Source organism: Gambusia affinis, linkage group LG10, assembly GCF_019740435.1.
Source record: "Gambusia affinis linkage group LG10, SWU_Gaff_1.0, whole genome shotgun sequence".
Lineage (NCBI taxonomy): Eukaryota > Metazoa > Chordata > Actinopteri > Cyprinodontiformes > Poeciliidae > Gambusia > Gambusia affinis.
In genome coordinates this window covers 16,020,093-16,038,707 of record NC_057877.1, presented here as the reverse complement: position 1 = coordinate 16,038,707, position 18,615 = coordinate 16,020,093, and the positions used below count along the sequence as shown (strand labels likewise).

The 18,615-nt window shown below is 38.4% G+C and overlaps 2 protein-coding genes across 2 annotated transcripts; one reads left to right on the top strand and one right to left on the bottom strand.

The window, feature by feature from the left end:
- Positions 1-44: 44 nt before the first annotated feature.
- Positions 45-4,788, bottom strand: ctbs (chitobiase, di-N-acetyl-). The gene is made up of 7 exons (XM_044129510.1): positions 4,553-4,788; positions 3,128-3,266; positions 2,784-2,992; positions 2,514-2,685; positions 2,326-2,423; positions 628-792; positions 45-522 (listed from the first exon to the last, which is right to left on the bottom strand). The coding sequence occupies exons 1-7, from the start codon at positions 4,760-4,762 to the stop codon at positions 325-327; spliced, it is 1,191 nt and encodes a 396-aa protein (XP_043985445.1). The 5' UTR covers positions 4,763-4,788; the 3' UTR covers positions 45-324.
- A 2,809-nt stretch (positions 4,789-7,597) lies between these two features.
- On the top strand, positions 7,598-16,698 carry LOC122838684 (vitellogenin-2-like). Its single transcript, XM_044129504.1, has 34 exons — positions 7,598-7,658; positions 7,998-8,018; positions 8,111-8,262; positions 8,380-8,631; positions 8,719-8,883; positions 8,972-9,120; positions 9,207-9,357; positions 9,442-9,599; positions 9,677-9,842; positions 9,932-10,057; positions 10,147-10,365; positions 10,467-10,684; positions 10,769-10,866; positions 10,947-11,071; positions 11,242-11,343; positions 11,430-11,549; positions 11,635-11,821; positions 11,910-12,003; positions 12,099-12,284; positions 12,381-12,510; positions 12,616-12,832; positions 12,920-13,335; positions 13,443-13,484; positions 13,630-13,698; positions 13,793-13,999; positions 14,534-14,676; positions 14,782-14,920; positions 15,011-15,140; positions 15,350-15,533; positions 15,612-15,706; positions 15,790-15,884; positions 15,980-16,145; positions 16,260-16,421; positions 16,506-16,698. The coding sequence occupies exons 1-34, from the start codon at positions 7,619-7,621 to the stop codon at positions 16,616-16,618; spliced, it is 5,037 nt and encodes a 1,678-aa protein (XP_043985439.1). The 5' UTR covers positions 7,598-7,618; the 3' UTR covers positions 16,619-16,698.
- The last annotated feature ends 1,917 nt before the right edge of the window (positions 16,699-18,615 follow it).

Genomic DNA, 18,615 nt, shown 5'->3' with positions numbered 1-18,615 from the left:
GTGTGTGTTTTCTACAATAATGTAGCACCAGGGAGTCCACTAGATCAATTAGTAAAACCTTTATTAAAGAATAAAGTAAACAAGATCACAGTTCTTGGAATGGTAATCAAAAATCAGTGCAAATGTGATTAAAACGATTGTCTTTGTTACTGAATCATAATTCATTGCATCTAAAGTAAAAGGCAATGTGCAAGTAAGCATCCCTGAAGATGAATAGAGGCCACGCCCAGTTACCAAAAACATCTTCTAACGCCCAGTTAAAAGAAGATGTTTGGAAACCAACCCGAGCGAGCTCAGCAAGAAGCTCCTGCTGGAGCATTCGGTTTATCCCAGTTTGGATCCTAACAGGGCATTCCACATCAGTGCGGTCTGCTGCCTGGCTACAGGATCGTCACTGTAGTCCAAAATGTTGCCGTTCCACATGCCGATGCCTCTCAGGCCTTTGGACATGACGTAGTCCGCTTTGGGGGACAGACTCTGTGGGTCATCGTACCAAACCTGATGGGACTGTCCTGTCTCATCCTGAATTAAGCAGTGAAACAAAGAAGAAAATAGAAAAAGTTTAATTTGTTTTGTGTTTGTTTAAATGCATTGTTTAAGAAGTATGTTTTTTTTTTAAAAAGACACCTTGTAATAGAAGTAAGGAGCTTTTTGCTCATCATCCCACAGTCTGCCGGACGACGTTGGGCTGTTGAGTTGCTTCATGATCCATTTGTATGTTTTTTGTTTTCCCGCTGCATCACTGCAAGGAGCTCCACGGAAAGGGACTTTAGGTATGTAACAAATCCCCTCCTCGGATAAAACAGAAAATAAAAACAGAAGCGTTTTATTTTGTTTCATTAACAGGCAGGTTTTACACAGCATTTGCCATGGTGCAAAAGAAAGGAAACAATAAAACCCACATCATCTGCAGTTTTTAAGAAAAAAATATTGTGATTTTGTGTTCTATGATTGAAAGTCAAGCCTATTAATATAGGGAAGTAAGTCCTAAATTAATAGGATAATGATAATGTTAGTCAACATCATCATTGTTGACTAATAAAAAAAACAAAACTAATAGTGCTCAAAGAATTTCTTTAATGTGTAATGCACTTTGCATTTCAATGGAAATTTTAAATAAAATCCAATGTTTAAAAAACGAAATGCATTTAAAACTTTCCAGAAAAAAATATCAGATTACATTGAGCCACATTTTAGATCAAGATTGGAATAAAATACTTTATTTTTAAATAATTTTTTTGTTATTAGCTGAAGGCAGTTTTAAAAGGATGCCACAGTACTATGAAATATTTCTCCCCCGATAAACCTCACCATAATTGGTTGATCATTAGCAGCAAATGTTCCTACTGAGACTTAGGACAGATCGGAAATTAACTATTAAACTTTATTAGTGTGAAATGTGTGTGCTGATGTGAATAATTAAACTGATCTCTCTTGTGGTAAAGATAATTATTATTGATTTATCTTTGAAGTAAAGTATGCTGAATGAAAACAGAATGCTGAGCCCAGAACCATGTAATAGCATGGTCTGCCACATGGTGGCAGTGTAGGGAAAGGTATTCCATTTGTTGTGAACCGACATTAAAAAAGCTGAAAGAACACAAGACTGGACATACGATTTGCTCACTAGCTTCCAAACATTTTTCCATTTAGAATGTATGTTTATTTTCGTCTGGCTCTTCTTTAGAACATTCTGAACATTTAATGAAAAATAATAACCTAGATTACTGCAGTTTTATGTGTATATTCCACAAAACATAAAAATATCACAATCATAAATTTAGCTTCTCATATAAGCAATCGTTGATCAGGTCGTCTTCAAATGTATTGGATTTCTTTAATCTGAAGAGGTCTGTCTTAATATATATTCGTCAAAGTACAGTTTGTGACCAGAGACACATTCATTGTGCCTAAAGTGACCATAGACACAATAGGCACAATAGTGTTGAACATTAATGTTAATCCCATCCATGAACTACTTCTTGGCCAAACTGACCTGCTTCGTGGTTCAAGAGCCCGCGTCATCTGGCTGTGGGCTCTTGTCAGTAAATTAAAAAGCCAAAATAATCAGTTGGACAAAAATTTACAGTGCTTGCAAAAATATTTATACAGTATATCCTTTTTTACATTTTGTCATGATAAAATGACAAATTTCAATAGATTTTATAAGATACAATACATATCTTATAAAATAAGTAAAAAGGAAGCACCCCCAAAGCATGACAGTGTTTCCATCAGGTTTCAATGTTAGGATTGTATTTTTCAGAATGACATGCAGCGTTACCAGAAGTAAAGTGTGCAACTTGTCATTAAATATGGCCATACCTGAGAAAGGTTAACACATGGATAGTCATAGCCGTACCATGGCACTCCCATCAGCAGCTTATTCGAATGAATCTTCAGATCCAAATAGTCATCATAGGCTAAAATGGACAAATAAAAATTATTTCCATTGGGTCACATTAACAAGGTGATTGGTTCTCAATCCTAAATGTGCATCTGGACATAAAGACCTTTTAGAGTTTGGCTGAATGGGGCATTTGCCATTGCAATGCAGTCTCCAGTGATCTGACTCTGCTCATCGTAGGACATCACAAACACCAGGTCACAGGATTTGGCGATGGTGACGTAATCATAGCAGCGCTTGTCGATACATTTTGGTGACCAGGCGACATCAAATGAAACCTAAAAATCAGGGGGGCAAAAGGAAATGGTAGGGGGTAAGCTGGCCATTTTCCATGGAAATAGAATTGGAAATCATTGGTGAACCATTGCTGTTCTACCTGAGAGCCTGGGATTTCCCTGTGGAAGGCCTCTGTCGTCTCATTGACGAGTGCTGTCAGAGCGTAGTACTCTGGAGAGCCGTCTTCCACTGCTTGCTCAACGTCAATGTTAATCCCGTCCATGAACTGCTTCTTAGCCAAACTGACCTGCTCCGTTATCCATCTGGTCCTGTTGGCTTGGTCCACAATGTAGGGAATATGAACATCACCTATGACGCCACCACAAAGAGACATATAAAGATAACACTTCAATAAGCAAATGTCAAAACATATTTGTAAAAAGTCTGAAACACCGAATGTTGATACAGACGTGAACTTTTGCAGACTATTAAGGCAAACCTCACCTTTGAGGACAACTCGTGCTCCTTTTGAGTGAGCGAAACACATTAGCTCAGCATCATAATTTCCAAATGCGGCCACTGTCGTCACCATACTCCAGTTGTAGGATTTCCATGTCTTTCCCCCCACATCGAATACAAACACCTAAAAGCAAAATCAGTTATATTGCTGATCATGATCAAGGTGTCTTGCAAGCAAAAACTCATAAGAGAGCAAAACCAAATGCAGTTTCTTGAAGATTGAATACAATGCAATTCAGTTCATTAATATATAGTCAATTTACAACAAACCTCCTTTTTGCAACACAACCAAAAACATCAAGTAAATCTAAAACATAGCATATCATACTGAGCAAACAAAATATTACAACCACTGAAAGAAAAGAGCAAACAGTCAAAATTCTCTTATGGAAGAAAGTTCTGCATTCTGACATTTAAAATGCATCTTTTTAACATTTTTATCTAATTTTAGTGTTTTCTAGATTGAAAACATTTTTTTTAGTTTACTGTTATTAGCTCTACATTTATTTTTTCCCCAGAATTTGTTCTAACTTGTGCTTGTGAATGTTGTCTGAATAGGTCTGTTTTTAGAGTCCAAACAAATCATTTCAGAGGTTTCTGACTTTTTAAATTTAAAAATCCCATATGTGCCTTCCATCATATTTCTTGAATTCACAATTCTTTATTAGAATACGAGGAAAAACAAAGATACACCAGATTTTATGGTAAATATTGTAACAGTGAGAGGATACAAGAAAGAAAGAGACACACAACCGCGACAATGGCACAAAAAATAAACTTTGCAAATTCTTCCATTTTATCATACTAAAGACAAACAGGAAACCTTAAAACACTGGACCGAATCTGTATAGTCAGATAAAACCGGAGTTTTTATCAGTGTGTTCACTGACACATGTTGAATAGTTCACATTCCTGAGCCAATGTTAGCTGTAATGCAGAAAGACGGATGTTTAAAAAGAGGAACTTTAAACATCCCACCATCTCAAAAATAACTTTAGCAACCAAAGTGTCAACTTTTCTCATAAGATCTGTTGAGATTAGGATGCTGTTTACTCCCCAAGTCACTGTGTTTTATCCAAGCTGCAGTATAAAGTCGTGTTTTATTAATGTGGACATCACAACCTGTTTTTGTTTCAGGTGCCCTGATAGAAGGAATCCATTTTCTGAAAGTACAGAACTCCAAAAATCAGTGCAAAACTAACAGACAATTTAGTACCTCTGGACTTTAAATAATATTAACTGAAAGGTTCGGTTCAGAATATCATTCTCAAAAAATCCTATTCTGTCATATCATTGTTAACTCGCAAAAAACAAACTTGTTCTTCCAGGAAGAAAAGCTGAAGTAAATAATGACACTTCGCGGGAGGTATGTTTGTTTTATATGTTGACCGAGTCCGCCGACAGCGTTACCTCAAACTCTCTCTCTCCACGGATTGGCTGACAGAGCTCCGGCCTGTCACACGGACACACGCCGGAGCCGCTCACTACCAGCAGAACCGACAGAAACACAACGAAGGGCAACATTGTGTTGGTCCAAATCAAAACTGCAGCAGCTTGTGGTGAAGCTAGCTGATCATGTGAACTTTTGTACGGAGTACGAGATAGGACAAAACTCCTCATGTCGATAAAATGTCAATTGACTGACATCGATATGTTCAGTAGCCTATATATAAACATACATTAACTATCAATGATTTTTTTGAGATAGTGATTATCACGTCTGGATTGGCAAACTAACTTTAAGCTGTGTGGGCTTTGTTGTTAAATTTCTACATAATGAATAAGCAGGGGGTCAATGACCAGTATGAAGTAAAATATAACAAATGCAACAAGATAGCCTATTTCTTTTCTCTTGCTGTATGGAGCACAGAGGTACACAGCACTGTTCCTCACTCACCGGTTGCTTCGCACTGCTAGTCAGCTGGCTAAAAAAATCCTTAAACTCTTTTTATTGCACACATAGAAGACTTCATGTTTGGTGAAATTGTTTTAAAAATTCAACAAACTAGTTGTAAGTGGCATGTCGGTTAAGCAGGGTGGCCACATAAACAAATTACCTGACTAATTAAACAACATATCATCAAAAAGTTATTTTAATGTCTACAATAAGCATGTTTACTTTAAAACTACTGCTTCTTCTTATGGGAATTTAGCTTTGTTGAATAATCAATATAACATGAAGTTAAAAATATACATATTCACGCAAAATACTTATTAAAATATTGTTTGACAATTTAAGTTTCTTGCATGAAATAGTCATGTGACAACTGATTCAGCAATAAAAATGACAATCCAAGAAGCTATGCCTGGCAAGGAGCCTAAATAGGAAACTATATGAAAAACAGATAATGTAAGAATAACTGAAATCTTGGTTTAATCCACTGAGCAAGTTTAGCAACTTCCTCCCTTATATTTACCACACACAGACACCAGAATATAATGAAATGTTCACTTGCAATGTAACATAGTTGCACTTCTCTTCTTCTATTTAAGAAAAGTTTGACAGTGGATGGTTGAAAGTATTTTTAAAAGCAAAGTGGTGCAATTGGCAGCAAATCCCAGCTGGGGATTTTCTGCATGTTCTCCCTGTACAGAGTCCAAAAACATGACATGAAATTGTCTTTAGGTATGAGTGAGTTGTTCGGCCTGTGTGACTTGTCCAATGTGTGCCCTGCTTCTAACTCAATGACCACTGAAGATAGGCACAAGCCCCCCGTGACCCTGCAAGCATAAGCTGCATAGACTATGCATGAGTGGAAAAGTAAGTTTAATCAGTAGTGAAGGAGAATAATAAACTCTTATAAGCCTATAATTTGAAGTTCATTATTTTACACAAGCTCTAAAGAGAAATTTTTAATAATTTTTTTTAGTTATCAAAAATCTAGTATGTTATTGACAAACTCTTCTGCTATCCCCAGATCATGTTGACCCATGTCTTCTGACCCATGTTAGACAGAAACACTGATAAAATGCAAATATGCATTTGTTTGAATGCCAGATATCAACATACTGACTGATCCAGATTAACTAGATGGTTGCACAGCAAAGTGCAAAACCAAAATCCAAAGGGTTGGAAATCCTTGTGATCACAGGCAGAAGATAGTTTTGTGCCGAGATTCTCATCCTCAGTATCACAAGACAGAATGATCTGAGAAAAAAGGGTTTGCGCAATAGTAAGGTTTTGCTCTTGCTAAGATTTTATGAAGAGGAGTAGTATGCAGTTTTTCAAGTAATTAGCCTCAAGTCCTACTTTATCATGATATTGTTTGAGTAATATACTTACTCCTTAAGACAACAAATACAAAAAACAGAAATAGAAATATATATATATAAAATTAAATAAATTGAATCTTTCTTTCTTGTAATATGTTTATATGGGTTGGTTCAGCATGCTGAGTCTACAGTTTTTGACAAAACTTTTCTGTATTCAATTTCCATCTGAGTGCTTTTTGCAGCGTTACTCATTTCTCTGCCCTACATCCTGTCCAGCTTTTGATGAATAAATGACAATAAAGCCTAAAAAACCTTTCAAAAGTATGTACATACACAGTGTTTTTTTTCTTTATTTTTTTTATAAAAGTGGAATTCAATCTTGAATTAGTGCAACTATGCAAATCAAAGATAATAGCACCAACACCAACATAATGCTTGATTTCAGATATCTTTGTCTTTGGATAAATCATTAGGGTCTATGTCTTTTTGGAGTTTACCTACAAGTACTGTCACGCATCCTCTGTTTGATACTCCTTAAACAGTTTATTGAGGAGAACCACTGATGAAGGTTACTCAAACATTTTCGAAAGCAAACAGTATAATTTCACAATCTTGTCATTTTTGTGAAAGCATTGTAGGGTCAGGACATTATGACACATGAATCAGTCACCAGGTGGGATCAAGCTGCTCTGACAGCTCTGTACAAATCTTAATATTTGTTGTCTTTAAACACATATAGAAGTACCTTTTGAGGTAAACACATATTTATTACTTTAAATATGTTTTGTTCTGCCAACCAATATGACAAATAAAAACCTTTAACACATTTCTAATGCTGCGACAGACAGGCGACCTGTCCAGGGTCCACTTCTCGCCTGAAACGTTAGCTGGAGATGGACACCAGCACCCCTCCCGACCCTACTAGGGACAAAGGTGTCAGAAAATGGATGGAAGGATGGATGGAAATTGGACACTGTAATTTTGGTAACTCTACTTCAGGATGTGCAAACCCAGAAATTATCTTTATTACCTTTCTTTTGTTTAAAAGGTCAGATACTGACAGGATTTCCAATAAGTTCAGACATTTTCAGAACATTTTCTGATTAGCGTATTTACTCAGCCTTGTCGACAAGATCAGGGCACAGTAACCACCAAGGGAAACGACAGCCAACATTTAGTTAATGTTTCATTTTCAAAAATAATCTCTGCAAATCTTGGCTTTAAAAGGAAACCCTTAGCTGCAGTCATTCACAACCACCAACCATGAAGGTGATTGTGCTGGCTCTGACTGTGGCCTTTGTGGGTGAGTGTTGCTGTATGAGCGAAAATTTAGTTAGTTTAGTTTGTTTATTTTAAACATATTCACATTCAAACAGCATGATACATACTTAGATAACTATTTGAAAAGGAAATGAGAAGAAATATAAACTTTTTTGTCCCCACCCCTTTTCTTTTATCAATAAATGGTAATAACGTTCCTCCAAATTTTAAAAACTTAAATTGATATTATTTTAAAACACCAGTTTCAATAGAAGTGTATTCTTAAATAATTTTAAATATCATCTCCCCTCAAAACAAACAGATAATAATAATTTTAAAAAATCACAACTCTAATTTATTTTATTTTTCTAATGTTTTTCAGCCAGCACCCAGGTTAACTATGGTAAGTTGTTTTCTAATAATACTAAAAATAAGAAAAACAGCAAATCTATATATTTTTTTTAAGATATGGGTGATTTTTGCTTTCTGTTATAGCCCCAGAATTTGCAGCTGGAAAGACCTACGAGTACAAATATGAAGGATATCTTCTGGGAGGGCTGCCTGACGAGGGCCTGGCAAGAGCTGGGGTGAAAATCCAGAGCAAAGTTTTGATCGGCGCAGGAAATCCTAACAACTACATTCTGAAAGTAAAAATTGTTTCTGAATAATATTGCATTATCATCACAAAACCTAATCTGTACAAACATATCAACCAATATCCATGCTTGCTTGCATTCTCCCTAACATGTTGCTTGTTCTTTCAGCTTGAAGACCCTGTGATCTCGGAGTACAGTGGTATCTGGCCCAAAGAGGTTTTCCGCCCTGCCACAAAGCTCACCTCAGCTCTCTCTGCTCAGCTCTTGACACCCATCAAGTTTGAGTATGCCAATGGTGTGATCGGTAAAGTGTATGCCCCGGCAGGCGTCTCTACAGCTGTGCTGAATATCTTCAGGGGAATCCTCAACATCTTTCAGATAAACATCAAGAAGACTGTGAATGTGTATGACCTGCAGGAGGTACTCAATGCTTGCTTTCGATAGGTCTATTCAGGAAAATGGTGAACCACCTATAATGTCTTCTTACTTTTATTTTCTTTAAATTAGACTGGAGTAAAAGGTGTCTGCAAGACATCCTATGTCCTTAAAGAGGATCCAAAGGCTGACCGCCTTCATCTGACAAAGACCACAGACTTGAATCTCTGCGCAGAAAAAATCAACATGGATGTTGGCATGGCTGGTTATACAAACAAATGTGAAGAGTGTGTGAGAGTAAGCACAGTTTTCTCTTATTCGCCATAGTCTCTGTTGAGGAATTTAAGCTGTTTGATTATTGATTTTGTGTATTATGTCACTACAGCGGGGGAAAGTGTTTTCAGGAGCAATGTCTCTAAGCTACGTCATGAAGCCCTCAGCCTCTGGTGCCTTGATCTTAGAGGCCACTGCTACTGAGCTCCTCCAGTACTCCCCTTTCAACATTGTGAACGGAGCTGCCCAGATGGAGGCAAGGTATGTGCTTTAAATTATGATGAAGCTCATCTCTGTGTGTTAAATTTTAGACAGCTGATTGATCTGATGTTAATCTCCTTTCACAGGCAGAATATTACCTTCGTTGATGTCAAGAAGACCCCATTAGTGCCTATCAAAGCTGACTATGTTCCCCGTGGAACACTGAAGTACGAGTTAAGTACTGAGGTCCTCCAGACACCAATTCAGCTTTTGAGGATCACCAATGCTGAGGCTCAGGTACCTTAGGAAGTTCTTACTGACATTCTGTTTTTATTGATTCAATTTTGTACTTAAAAACCATTTTGGGGGATTGTTTTGTAGATTGTTGAGACTCTGAACAACCTTGTGAGCCTCAATTTGGGCAAGGCCCATGAAGATTCTCCCCTGAAGTTTATTGAGCTCATCCAGCTTCTGCGTGTGGCCAGATATGAAAGCATTGAAGCTCTCTGGAGGCAATTCAAATCCAAAAGCGATCATAGGTAAAGCCACTTTCACTTAGAGAATTAAAAGGCAAACATTCTTAAAGACAATTTTACTGAAGCAAATCTTTCCCAAGGCACTGGATGCTGAGCTCCATTCCTGCCATCGGTACACATGTTGCTCTTAAGTTCATCAAGGAGAAGTTTGTTGCAGGCGAACTGACCACTGCTGAAGCTGCTCAGGCCATCATGTCATCCCTACACTTGGTGACAGCTGATCTGGAGTCCATCAAGCTTCTGGAGGTAACCTGATGTTTAAATGTTTCATGTTTATGTCTAGTGGCACAGAAACAGTTATATATGTAAACAGTTTTTATATTTCACCATTCTAGGCTTTGGCCAAGACCCCTAAGACTCAAGAAAATGCTGCTTTGTATGAGATCACCATGCTGGGTATTGGCAGCATGATTCACAAATACTGTGTGGAGTACCCATCATGTCCATCTGAGCTTCTCAGGGTATGTATTGTCTGCATATTTCCAAAACCAGTGTTCAGTTGCAAGACCAAAAACCTCTATTGTTTTTTGTTTGTTTGTGTATCCTGCAGCCTATCCATGACATTATTGCCAGTGCTCTTGAGAAACGTAACAATGATGAGCTCTCCCTGGCTCTCAAAGTTGTGGGTAATGCGGGACATCCCAGCAGCCTGAAGCCGATCATGAAGCTGCTGCCTGGTTTTGGCAGCGCTGCCTCCAGTCTTGAGCACAGAGTTCATGTTGATGCCGTTATGGCAATGAGAAAAATTGCAAAGAGAGAACCCAAGATGGTGAGGCAAACCTTCTGCCCACCCTACCTTACAAATCTATTCCTAAGGTTTAAACATACTGTTCAAATGTATTAAGACAATTATCCCTTTTTTTTGTTCAGATTCAGGACATGGCTATTCAGCTCTTCATGGACAGGGATCTTGACCAAGAGCTCCGCATAATTGCTGCTATTGTGCTGTTTGATACCAAGCTACCCCTGGTTCTGGTGACCACTATAGCTCAGAGCCTCCAGAACGAACCAAACCTGCAGGTTGCTGGCTTTGTCTACTCTTACATGAAGGCTTTCACGAAGACTTCCGCCCCCGACTATTCTTCTGTGTAAGAACCCTGGTGCACTATCTCGTTAATACGTCAGTGCAATAAACTAGAACAAAGGATTACTGATATTTGTTCTCTCTACAGAGCTGCTGCCTGCAATGTTGCTGTCAGGATGCTCAGCCCTAGGCTAGGAAGACTAAACTACCGCTACAGTCAAGCTTTCCATTATGACTACTATCACAGTAAGAGTGTACCAGAAAAATCACGTTCTCTCAAGAGATTTCACTCACTAATAAATATCAAAATGCTTTTTAACCTGCAGATCCTTGGATGATGGGAGCTGCTGCCAGCGCATTTTACATCAATGATGCTGCAACTGTGTTGCCAAGAAACGTCATGGCAAAAGTTCGAGTTTACATGTCTGGAGTATTTGTTGATGTTCTGGAGGTATGATGCTCATGTTTTAGACGTATTGTTAAAACCAAAAGGATCCAGTTTATGCAATAGAAATGATCTTTGAGCTTAAGAATGACTCAAACCTTTTAATATTAACTTATTGAAAAAGATTTGTTTGAGAACTTGTTATAAATTAAAAAGCTTTTTCCATGCTTTTACAGTTCGGAGCCAGATCTGAGGGAGTACAGGAGGCCCTTTTGAAAGTCCGTAATGTTCCAGGGGACGCAGACAGGATCACCAAGATGAAGCAAGCTCTCAAGGCTGTAGGTGTATAAGACATTTACCTGCGAGAGAGTTTTTCACACTTCCATAAAAAAATATTTATTCTACAACTTTCTTCCTGTTACAGCTAATTGAGTGGAGAGCCAATCCTTCCCGCCGGCCTCTTGGCTCTCTGTACGTGAAAGTTCTTGGACAGGAAGTCGCATTTGCAAACATTGACAAAGAAATGGTTGACAAGATCATTGAGGTAGTGTTCCACAGAAATGTTTGCATGCCTTCAATATCACGTTCAAATAAAAACCTTAGTCTAATAAGAATTTTATTTTTAATAGTTTGCAACCAGACCTGAAATCCGCACTTATGGCAAAAAGGCCTTAGATGCTCTGTTGTCTGGTTACTCTCTGAAATACTCCAAGCCAATGCTGGCTATTGAGGTCCGTCACATCTTCCCCAGCTCTCTTGGTTTACCCATGGAGCTCAGTCTCTACACTGCTGCTGTGGCAGCCGCATCTGTTGAGGGTAAGTTTCAGTGTTACAGTTCTACAACTGAAGGTTTGAGATGAATAATTACGCTAAGAAATAACAATTTTAAATTAATTCTTCCTAGTACAAGCCACCATTTCTCCACCCCCTCCTGAGAACTTCCATCCTGTCAACCTCTTGACGTCTGATGTTTCCCTAAAGGGTTCAGTCGCTCCGAGGTGAACCAGCTATCCTGAAAACAAACATCTAGACTAGAGGATAACCTGCTTATACCAGTTGTGTTTTAATATTTCTGCATGTCTTTCTATTTCAGTGTGTCTTTGCACACCTATGCTGTTATGGGAGTAAATAATCCTTTCATTCAGGCTACTGTGATGTCAAGAGCCAAAGTCCACACAGTTATTCCTAAAAAGATGGAGGCGAGACTCGACATAGAAAAGGGTTACTTTAACTATCGGGTCCTGCCTACTGAGGGTGTGAAAACAATCGCATCTGCGCGGTATGTACATTTTTTAATTCTCTGGAATTAACAAACCAATCCCCTTTCTTATTTGGATTAAATGTTTGGGGTTTTTTTCCGCTTCCTCTATAAAAGTCTTGAAACAGTTGCCATTGCAAGAGATGTGGAAGATCTCGCAGCTGCCAAGGTCACACCAGTTGTCCCATTAGACAATTTCAAGAGCAAGAAGCCCATCTTAAGACTTTCACAGTTCTTGGATCGTGAAGTAAGTCTGAATGAATGATCAAACCTCCCGACCATGTTTTCTTTTACCCTCCCTCTGATTTGGGTTGCTTGCTGTTTCTCTTTGTCTTGTTTTTTTTTTTTACAGTCAAGTTCTGAGGAATTTCTTCCTCTTAGACAGCAAAGTCAGAGAGTCAGAAACATGAAAATCCCCAAACCAATTGTGAAGAAAATGTGTGCTGCCACATACACATACGGAATACAGGCCTGCGTTGATATTAGGTCTCGCTCTGCAACCTTCCTCAAAAAGACCCCCATCTACGCCATAATTGGAAACCATACTCTTATGGTTAATGTCACCCCAGGCAAGTGAAACGGATGCTCTGATGTTCTTAAAATGAAGCCTTTTGAAAGGGTCAAAAACCAATCTGTTTAATTTATTTTCATTTCAGCTGCTGGACCAGCCGTTGAAAGGATTGAAATTGAGGTTCAGATTGGTGAAAAGGCAGCAGAAAAGATCCTTAAAACGGTTATCCTGAGTGAGGAGGACAAGATACTTGAGGACAAAAACGTCCTGATGAAGCTGAAGAAGATTTTGGTTCCCGGTCTGAAGAACAGGACAAAGTCTTCATCCTCCAGCTCAAGCAGCTCTAGCTCCAGCAGCTCTTACTCAAGCAGCTCAAGTTCTTGCAGCTCACATCCTAGCAGTTCTTCCTCAAGCTCCTCCTCTTCAAGCCGCAAAAGCAAGATGCTGGATCTTGCTGACCCGCTTAACAAAACATCAAAGAGGTCCTCTAGCAGCTCCTCCAGCAGCTCCAGCAGCTCCAGCTCCAGCTCCAGCTCCAGCTCCTCCAGCTCCGTGCCTAAGGTGAGGCAACTTCACAATTCACAACTTATACAGTTATGAAAACTGCATTGTTGTTTTGGAGACTACAATAAGGACAATTTCATCCACTTGCTTTTCTATTACAACAGGAACGGTATGAACTGAACTTCACCAAGGATCACATCCACCAGGTAACTTTACTGTGATCTTTTAAAAGTGTTTTTACTCACTTTGACACTAAAGGAAATTGCATTCAAATTAACGACTCCCCAAGCTAATTTAAACTGTAAACCACCTTGCCGTCTTTCTGAGCTGGTAAATATTTTTCCTTTGCAGCATTCCATCTCAGCAGAGCGTCTGAAAAGCAAGAGCAGTGCTAGAAGCTTCGAATCCATCTACAACAAGGCACGTTGCAAAAATTATTGTAGCCTTGTGCATCCATATACGAGTAAAGAAAGAAAAAACAAAAACAATCTATATGTCTCCTTTGTGCTTGCAGGCCAAATACCTGTCCAACACCGTCCGTCCACAAGTCACAGTCCTTGTCCGTGCCATTAGACAAGACAAGACGAACCAGGGATATCAGTTCGCTGCTTACTATGACAGACAAACTGCTAGAGTGCAGTTCATTGTGGCCAACCTCACTGAAAATGACAACTGGACGATCTGTACTGACAGCATGATGCTCAGCTACAACAAAGTGATGGTACATTTTTTGTTTTAGCATTTTATTTTTATTCATTATAACTTAAAATAGTCACCATGAAACCCAGACACTGTGGCTGTAGTATGAAGCAGTTTATTTTTAGAGCGGTTACTGCTTTCATTTAATACTGACAGAAATTATAGTTTTATTTTCCTATGGGAATATTAGAAAATGAAAAGTAAAAGGTAAAACTGTTCAGCTTCAAACTGTTCAGCACAAGGCTAAGAATATTGATTCACAAAGTAACAAGGATTTCATGTTGCCGATGAAAGATTTGGTCCCCAATTGTGGTTTCTTATAAATTAGCAGACATTAATGCACCTTACCGTTTACCAAGGTAAGAACTGACCACAACAATGCGTTGTTTTTCAATATTTTTCTGGAATTGTGAGTTATACCGTTAAACTGGCAAATATAAAGTCTCAACTGAGGAAGGAAGATTTTAGATTAAGCTTTTCCACCAGTTCTCATTTAATGCACTATCCTTTAGTACTTATAATTAGTATGTTTTCTGGAAACTTATTTTTTTCCCAGACTCGACTAACCTGGGGAGCTGAATGCAAGCAGTTCAACACCACGATCACAGTTGAAACCGGTCGCGTTGATAAGAAACCTGCAATCCGTGTGAAACTGGCCTGGACGAGGCTCCCTCATTACATGAAGAAATACACAAGAAGGTAACATCACAAACGAAGGAGCTCATCCTGTAGCCATCGCCCTTTATGAGTCAAGCCTTAATTTGTGCAAATTTTTAAGGGGTTTTTAACTTTTTTCCCGTTTAGAGTCTCTCATTGGTTTTACCATGTTGCTGAGGACATTGGATTGAACAGGACAAAGGCCGTCAATGAACCCAGACAGATAAAACTCACTGTAGCTGTTGCCAACGAGACAAGCCTGAATGTCACACTGAAGACACCAAAGGTACAGCAATGCATCATCTTTTCATTCATGCAAACACCACATTTGCATTGCACGTATATCCAAGGTCATTTCTGTTTGTTGGAAATCCAGCGCACCTATTACAAACTGGGATGGGTCACTCCCTTATACCTGCCAATGAACAACACTGCTGCTGAGCTGCAGTCATATCAGGACAAATGGATGGAGCAGGTCGCCTACGTGCTCACCAAATCTAACGCAGGTGAAGACCCCTCACACATCACTGAATGTTAATATGTAATTTCTATGAGCAGGTTAATGATAGTAGTGTTTGCAAATATTCTAAAGAAAGCAATTGCATTATGTTACAAATTTTTACAAATAAAAATACAATCTGCTAATCTCAAACTGGGCCATGCCTAATTTATGCTCATTTTAAAGAGGTTAAATTCGATATTTCTCTCATTTCAGCTGAGTGCTCCGTGGTCAATGACGCAGTGGTGACTTTCAACAACAGGAAGTTCAAAACAGAGATGCCCCACTCTTGCCCTCAGGTCTTGGCTCAAGATTGCACAAATGAACTCAAATTTATAGTTCTGCTGAAGAGGGATCAAACAGCAGAACAGAATGCGATCAGCATCAAGATTGAAAACATGTAGGTTATGACTACAGAGTATGCAATATGACTGTTTTTGAAGAAAACGGCTTTAACACTTAAACTGTGTTTCCACAGTGATGTTGACATGTATCTCAAGGACAGAGTCGCTATGGTGAAGGTTAATGGAGCAGAAATTCCTCTCAACAACCTGCCATATCAGCACCCATCAGGTAGGACGATGTGGTGTGTTATATGCTGGACTCCCACATATCATCCATTTATTTTTATGTTTAAATGTGTAAATTTATAACAGGCAACATACATATCAGAGAGAAAGAGGAGGGCATCATTCTGTTTGCTCCCCGTCATGGTCTTCAGGAAGTCTTCTTCAGCTCTGATAAAGTGCAGGTGATTACATAAATCTGGCAAACTTGGGTATTCATCACATGATATCTTGATAATTGTACAATTGTGACTCAAATACCTTTTTTTTTCCCTCCAAGGTTCGGGTGGTGGACTGGATGAGAGGCCAGACTTGTGGAATCTGTGGAAAAGCTGACGGTGAAGTCAGACAGGAGTACGTCACTCCAAACGAACGGGTTTCCAGGAACGCAACGAGCTTCGCTCATTCCTGGGTTCTGCCTGCAAAGAGCTGCCGTGAGGCCTCTGGTAAAATTTGTTACGGTTTTAAAAATGCAACCGTGTTTCAAAAGACTTTGCACAACGATAAACTCAAAGCAGTCTGCAAACAATACAAAATGAAAGGGTCAAATATTTTTCCAGGGTGCTTCATGCAGCTTGAATCGGTGAAGCTGGAGAAGCAGGTCAGGATGGAAGGTGAGGAATCTAAGTGCTACTCTGTCGAACCTGTGCTGCGCTGTCTCACTGGTTGCCAGCCAGTGAGGACCACCTCCGTCACTATCGGCTACCACTGCGTTCCTCTGGGTGAGCAGCTAACCCCAACAACACATTTATTAAAGCACTCCTCAAATCTTGCACCAATCCTAACTGTTCCACTCTGTCTTTCAGATACGAACATGAATCGCTCTGATGGTCTCAGTAGCATCTACGAGAAGAGCATTGATGTGAGGGAGACAGCGGAGTCCCACCTGGCCTGTCGCTGCACTCCACAGTGTGCCTAATTGTGTTGCTGTCTGACATTCGTTTTGTTCTTGTGTTTCCTTGATCCTTGTAAACTAAAATAAAGAAGCAATTGAAATGATCTCTGTGGTGAACGTTGATGGCACAAAGTAATAAAAGGTATCATTAAAAAATAAATGTAGGGTTAAGAAAATTATCATTCATTGCATTCTTAATTATATGTATTATTTATAATAAAAAGAGCAAGAAACAGAAATACCAAAAATAAGATGAATTTGAAAAAAACCCCACAAACATTTGGACTGAGATATGATGGCAACATTTGAGATGGTTATTAGACAAAAAATGATAAGCTTCAAGGGTGCTTTTGTTTGCTACATACCTAAAAAATAATCAAAAACAAACCACAATATTTAGTCTTTTCATACTATTCATATATAACACCTTTATAAAATGTTGCAAATGTTAGTTTTAGCAGTCAGCTAGGAAGTTATTAATCTGTTACAAAGTAAGCAGTTCTGAGTCTTGGATATATCTGGATTATTTTTTTCCAATGTCATTCCTACTGCAATATGATGTAAAACAAACAAGACCAGCAGAGGACATTTTTCCTGACATAATTGTCTTTCTTGCAGCCTATCATTCTCATCAGAGGGGTTTTATGTTTATTCTTGCTCTGACACATTCTTATCCAAATCACCGTTAGTTCTTCTGATAGTTCTTCCTTACCAAGAACTATCAGATCCTGAGCCTCCTGCTCAACAACTTTGTATCTAAAACCTAACTCACTGAATTAGCTTCAAATGTGTTTTTATAATCTGTTTGTAAGATTAGATTCAGATTCAGATTCATACTTATTCATGTCCCAAATGGGCAACTGATGTTGTATAGATGTTGTATAAAAGCTAAAAGACAAAACTAACTAAATAAAAAACAATAAAACATACCACAAAAGACACTGACTATAAATCAATTTGAAACTTAGAATCTATCACCTGCAATCATAAATTGCAGGTGGAGATCTTGTGTGTTTGTGGAGGTCCTCCTCAATGAGGCCTCGACACAGGCATGAGATCTGACCCTAAAACGTGGCACAATAATCTGGTTGGGAGTGTACATGTGTGGATGTAGCCGTCTGATGCAGTTTTGTCTCTCCACTGTTTCAAGATCCTCCACCATAATCTTTATATATTAACATTTTATCTGTCTCTGTAGAGACTGGATCAGAACTTGAAGTAATGTAACTATAATTTTCCTTGATTTGGCCCTCACTTCCGGATATAGAGTCCATTGTAATAGATGTAGATTAAAACTGACCCACAGCAGCCTCAGTGCACAAAGATTTTAACAACTGTACAAAAGTACACATGTGGTAAAATAGCTTCATTTCTGTATATTTTTTTTTTAAACTCAGCAAAAAGGCATCAAATTTAAATAAATACTTGTAAGGTATGTCAAACATCTTTTGAAGATTTCACTTTGTTGATGAGATCCAGGGGGTAGAGATGGCAAACATGTTACAGATTCCAAATAATTTCTTACTGCTGATCACCGCACCCAACTTCTTGCTCCCCCTGATGTTTCTATGACAATAAAAACAATTGATTTAGTCCAACTTTGTTTTCAAAAACAGTCAAGCAAGTTTAATTTTAGCTTGAGTTTTCTGTGGAGTTGGTAATGTGACTTTAATCTAAGTTTTAACATGATCTATTGTATTTAATTTGCTGTATTCATTTTTTTTTTTTTTTTGTTTCTGTATCCATTTTAAGAATATAATTTTTTGCCATCAATCCATTTATTTATGTAATGTGAGTATACCTGCATTTTTTTTATTCACAATTTATAAAAATAGCAACTTACATTTTCTCAGCTATAGTGGATGAAGATTCATTCCTGTAGTATCAGTCTTTATTCATCATTTCAGGTATTATTTCTATAATTTAATTTGTATTAGTGTTGGTATGTGTGTGTGAGGTGTTCCCTCCCTTCTCTGTATTTCATGTGTATGAATATCTCTGTTGAAAGGTTTTTCAACCCC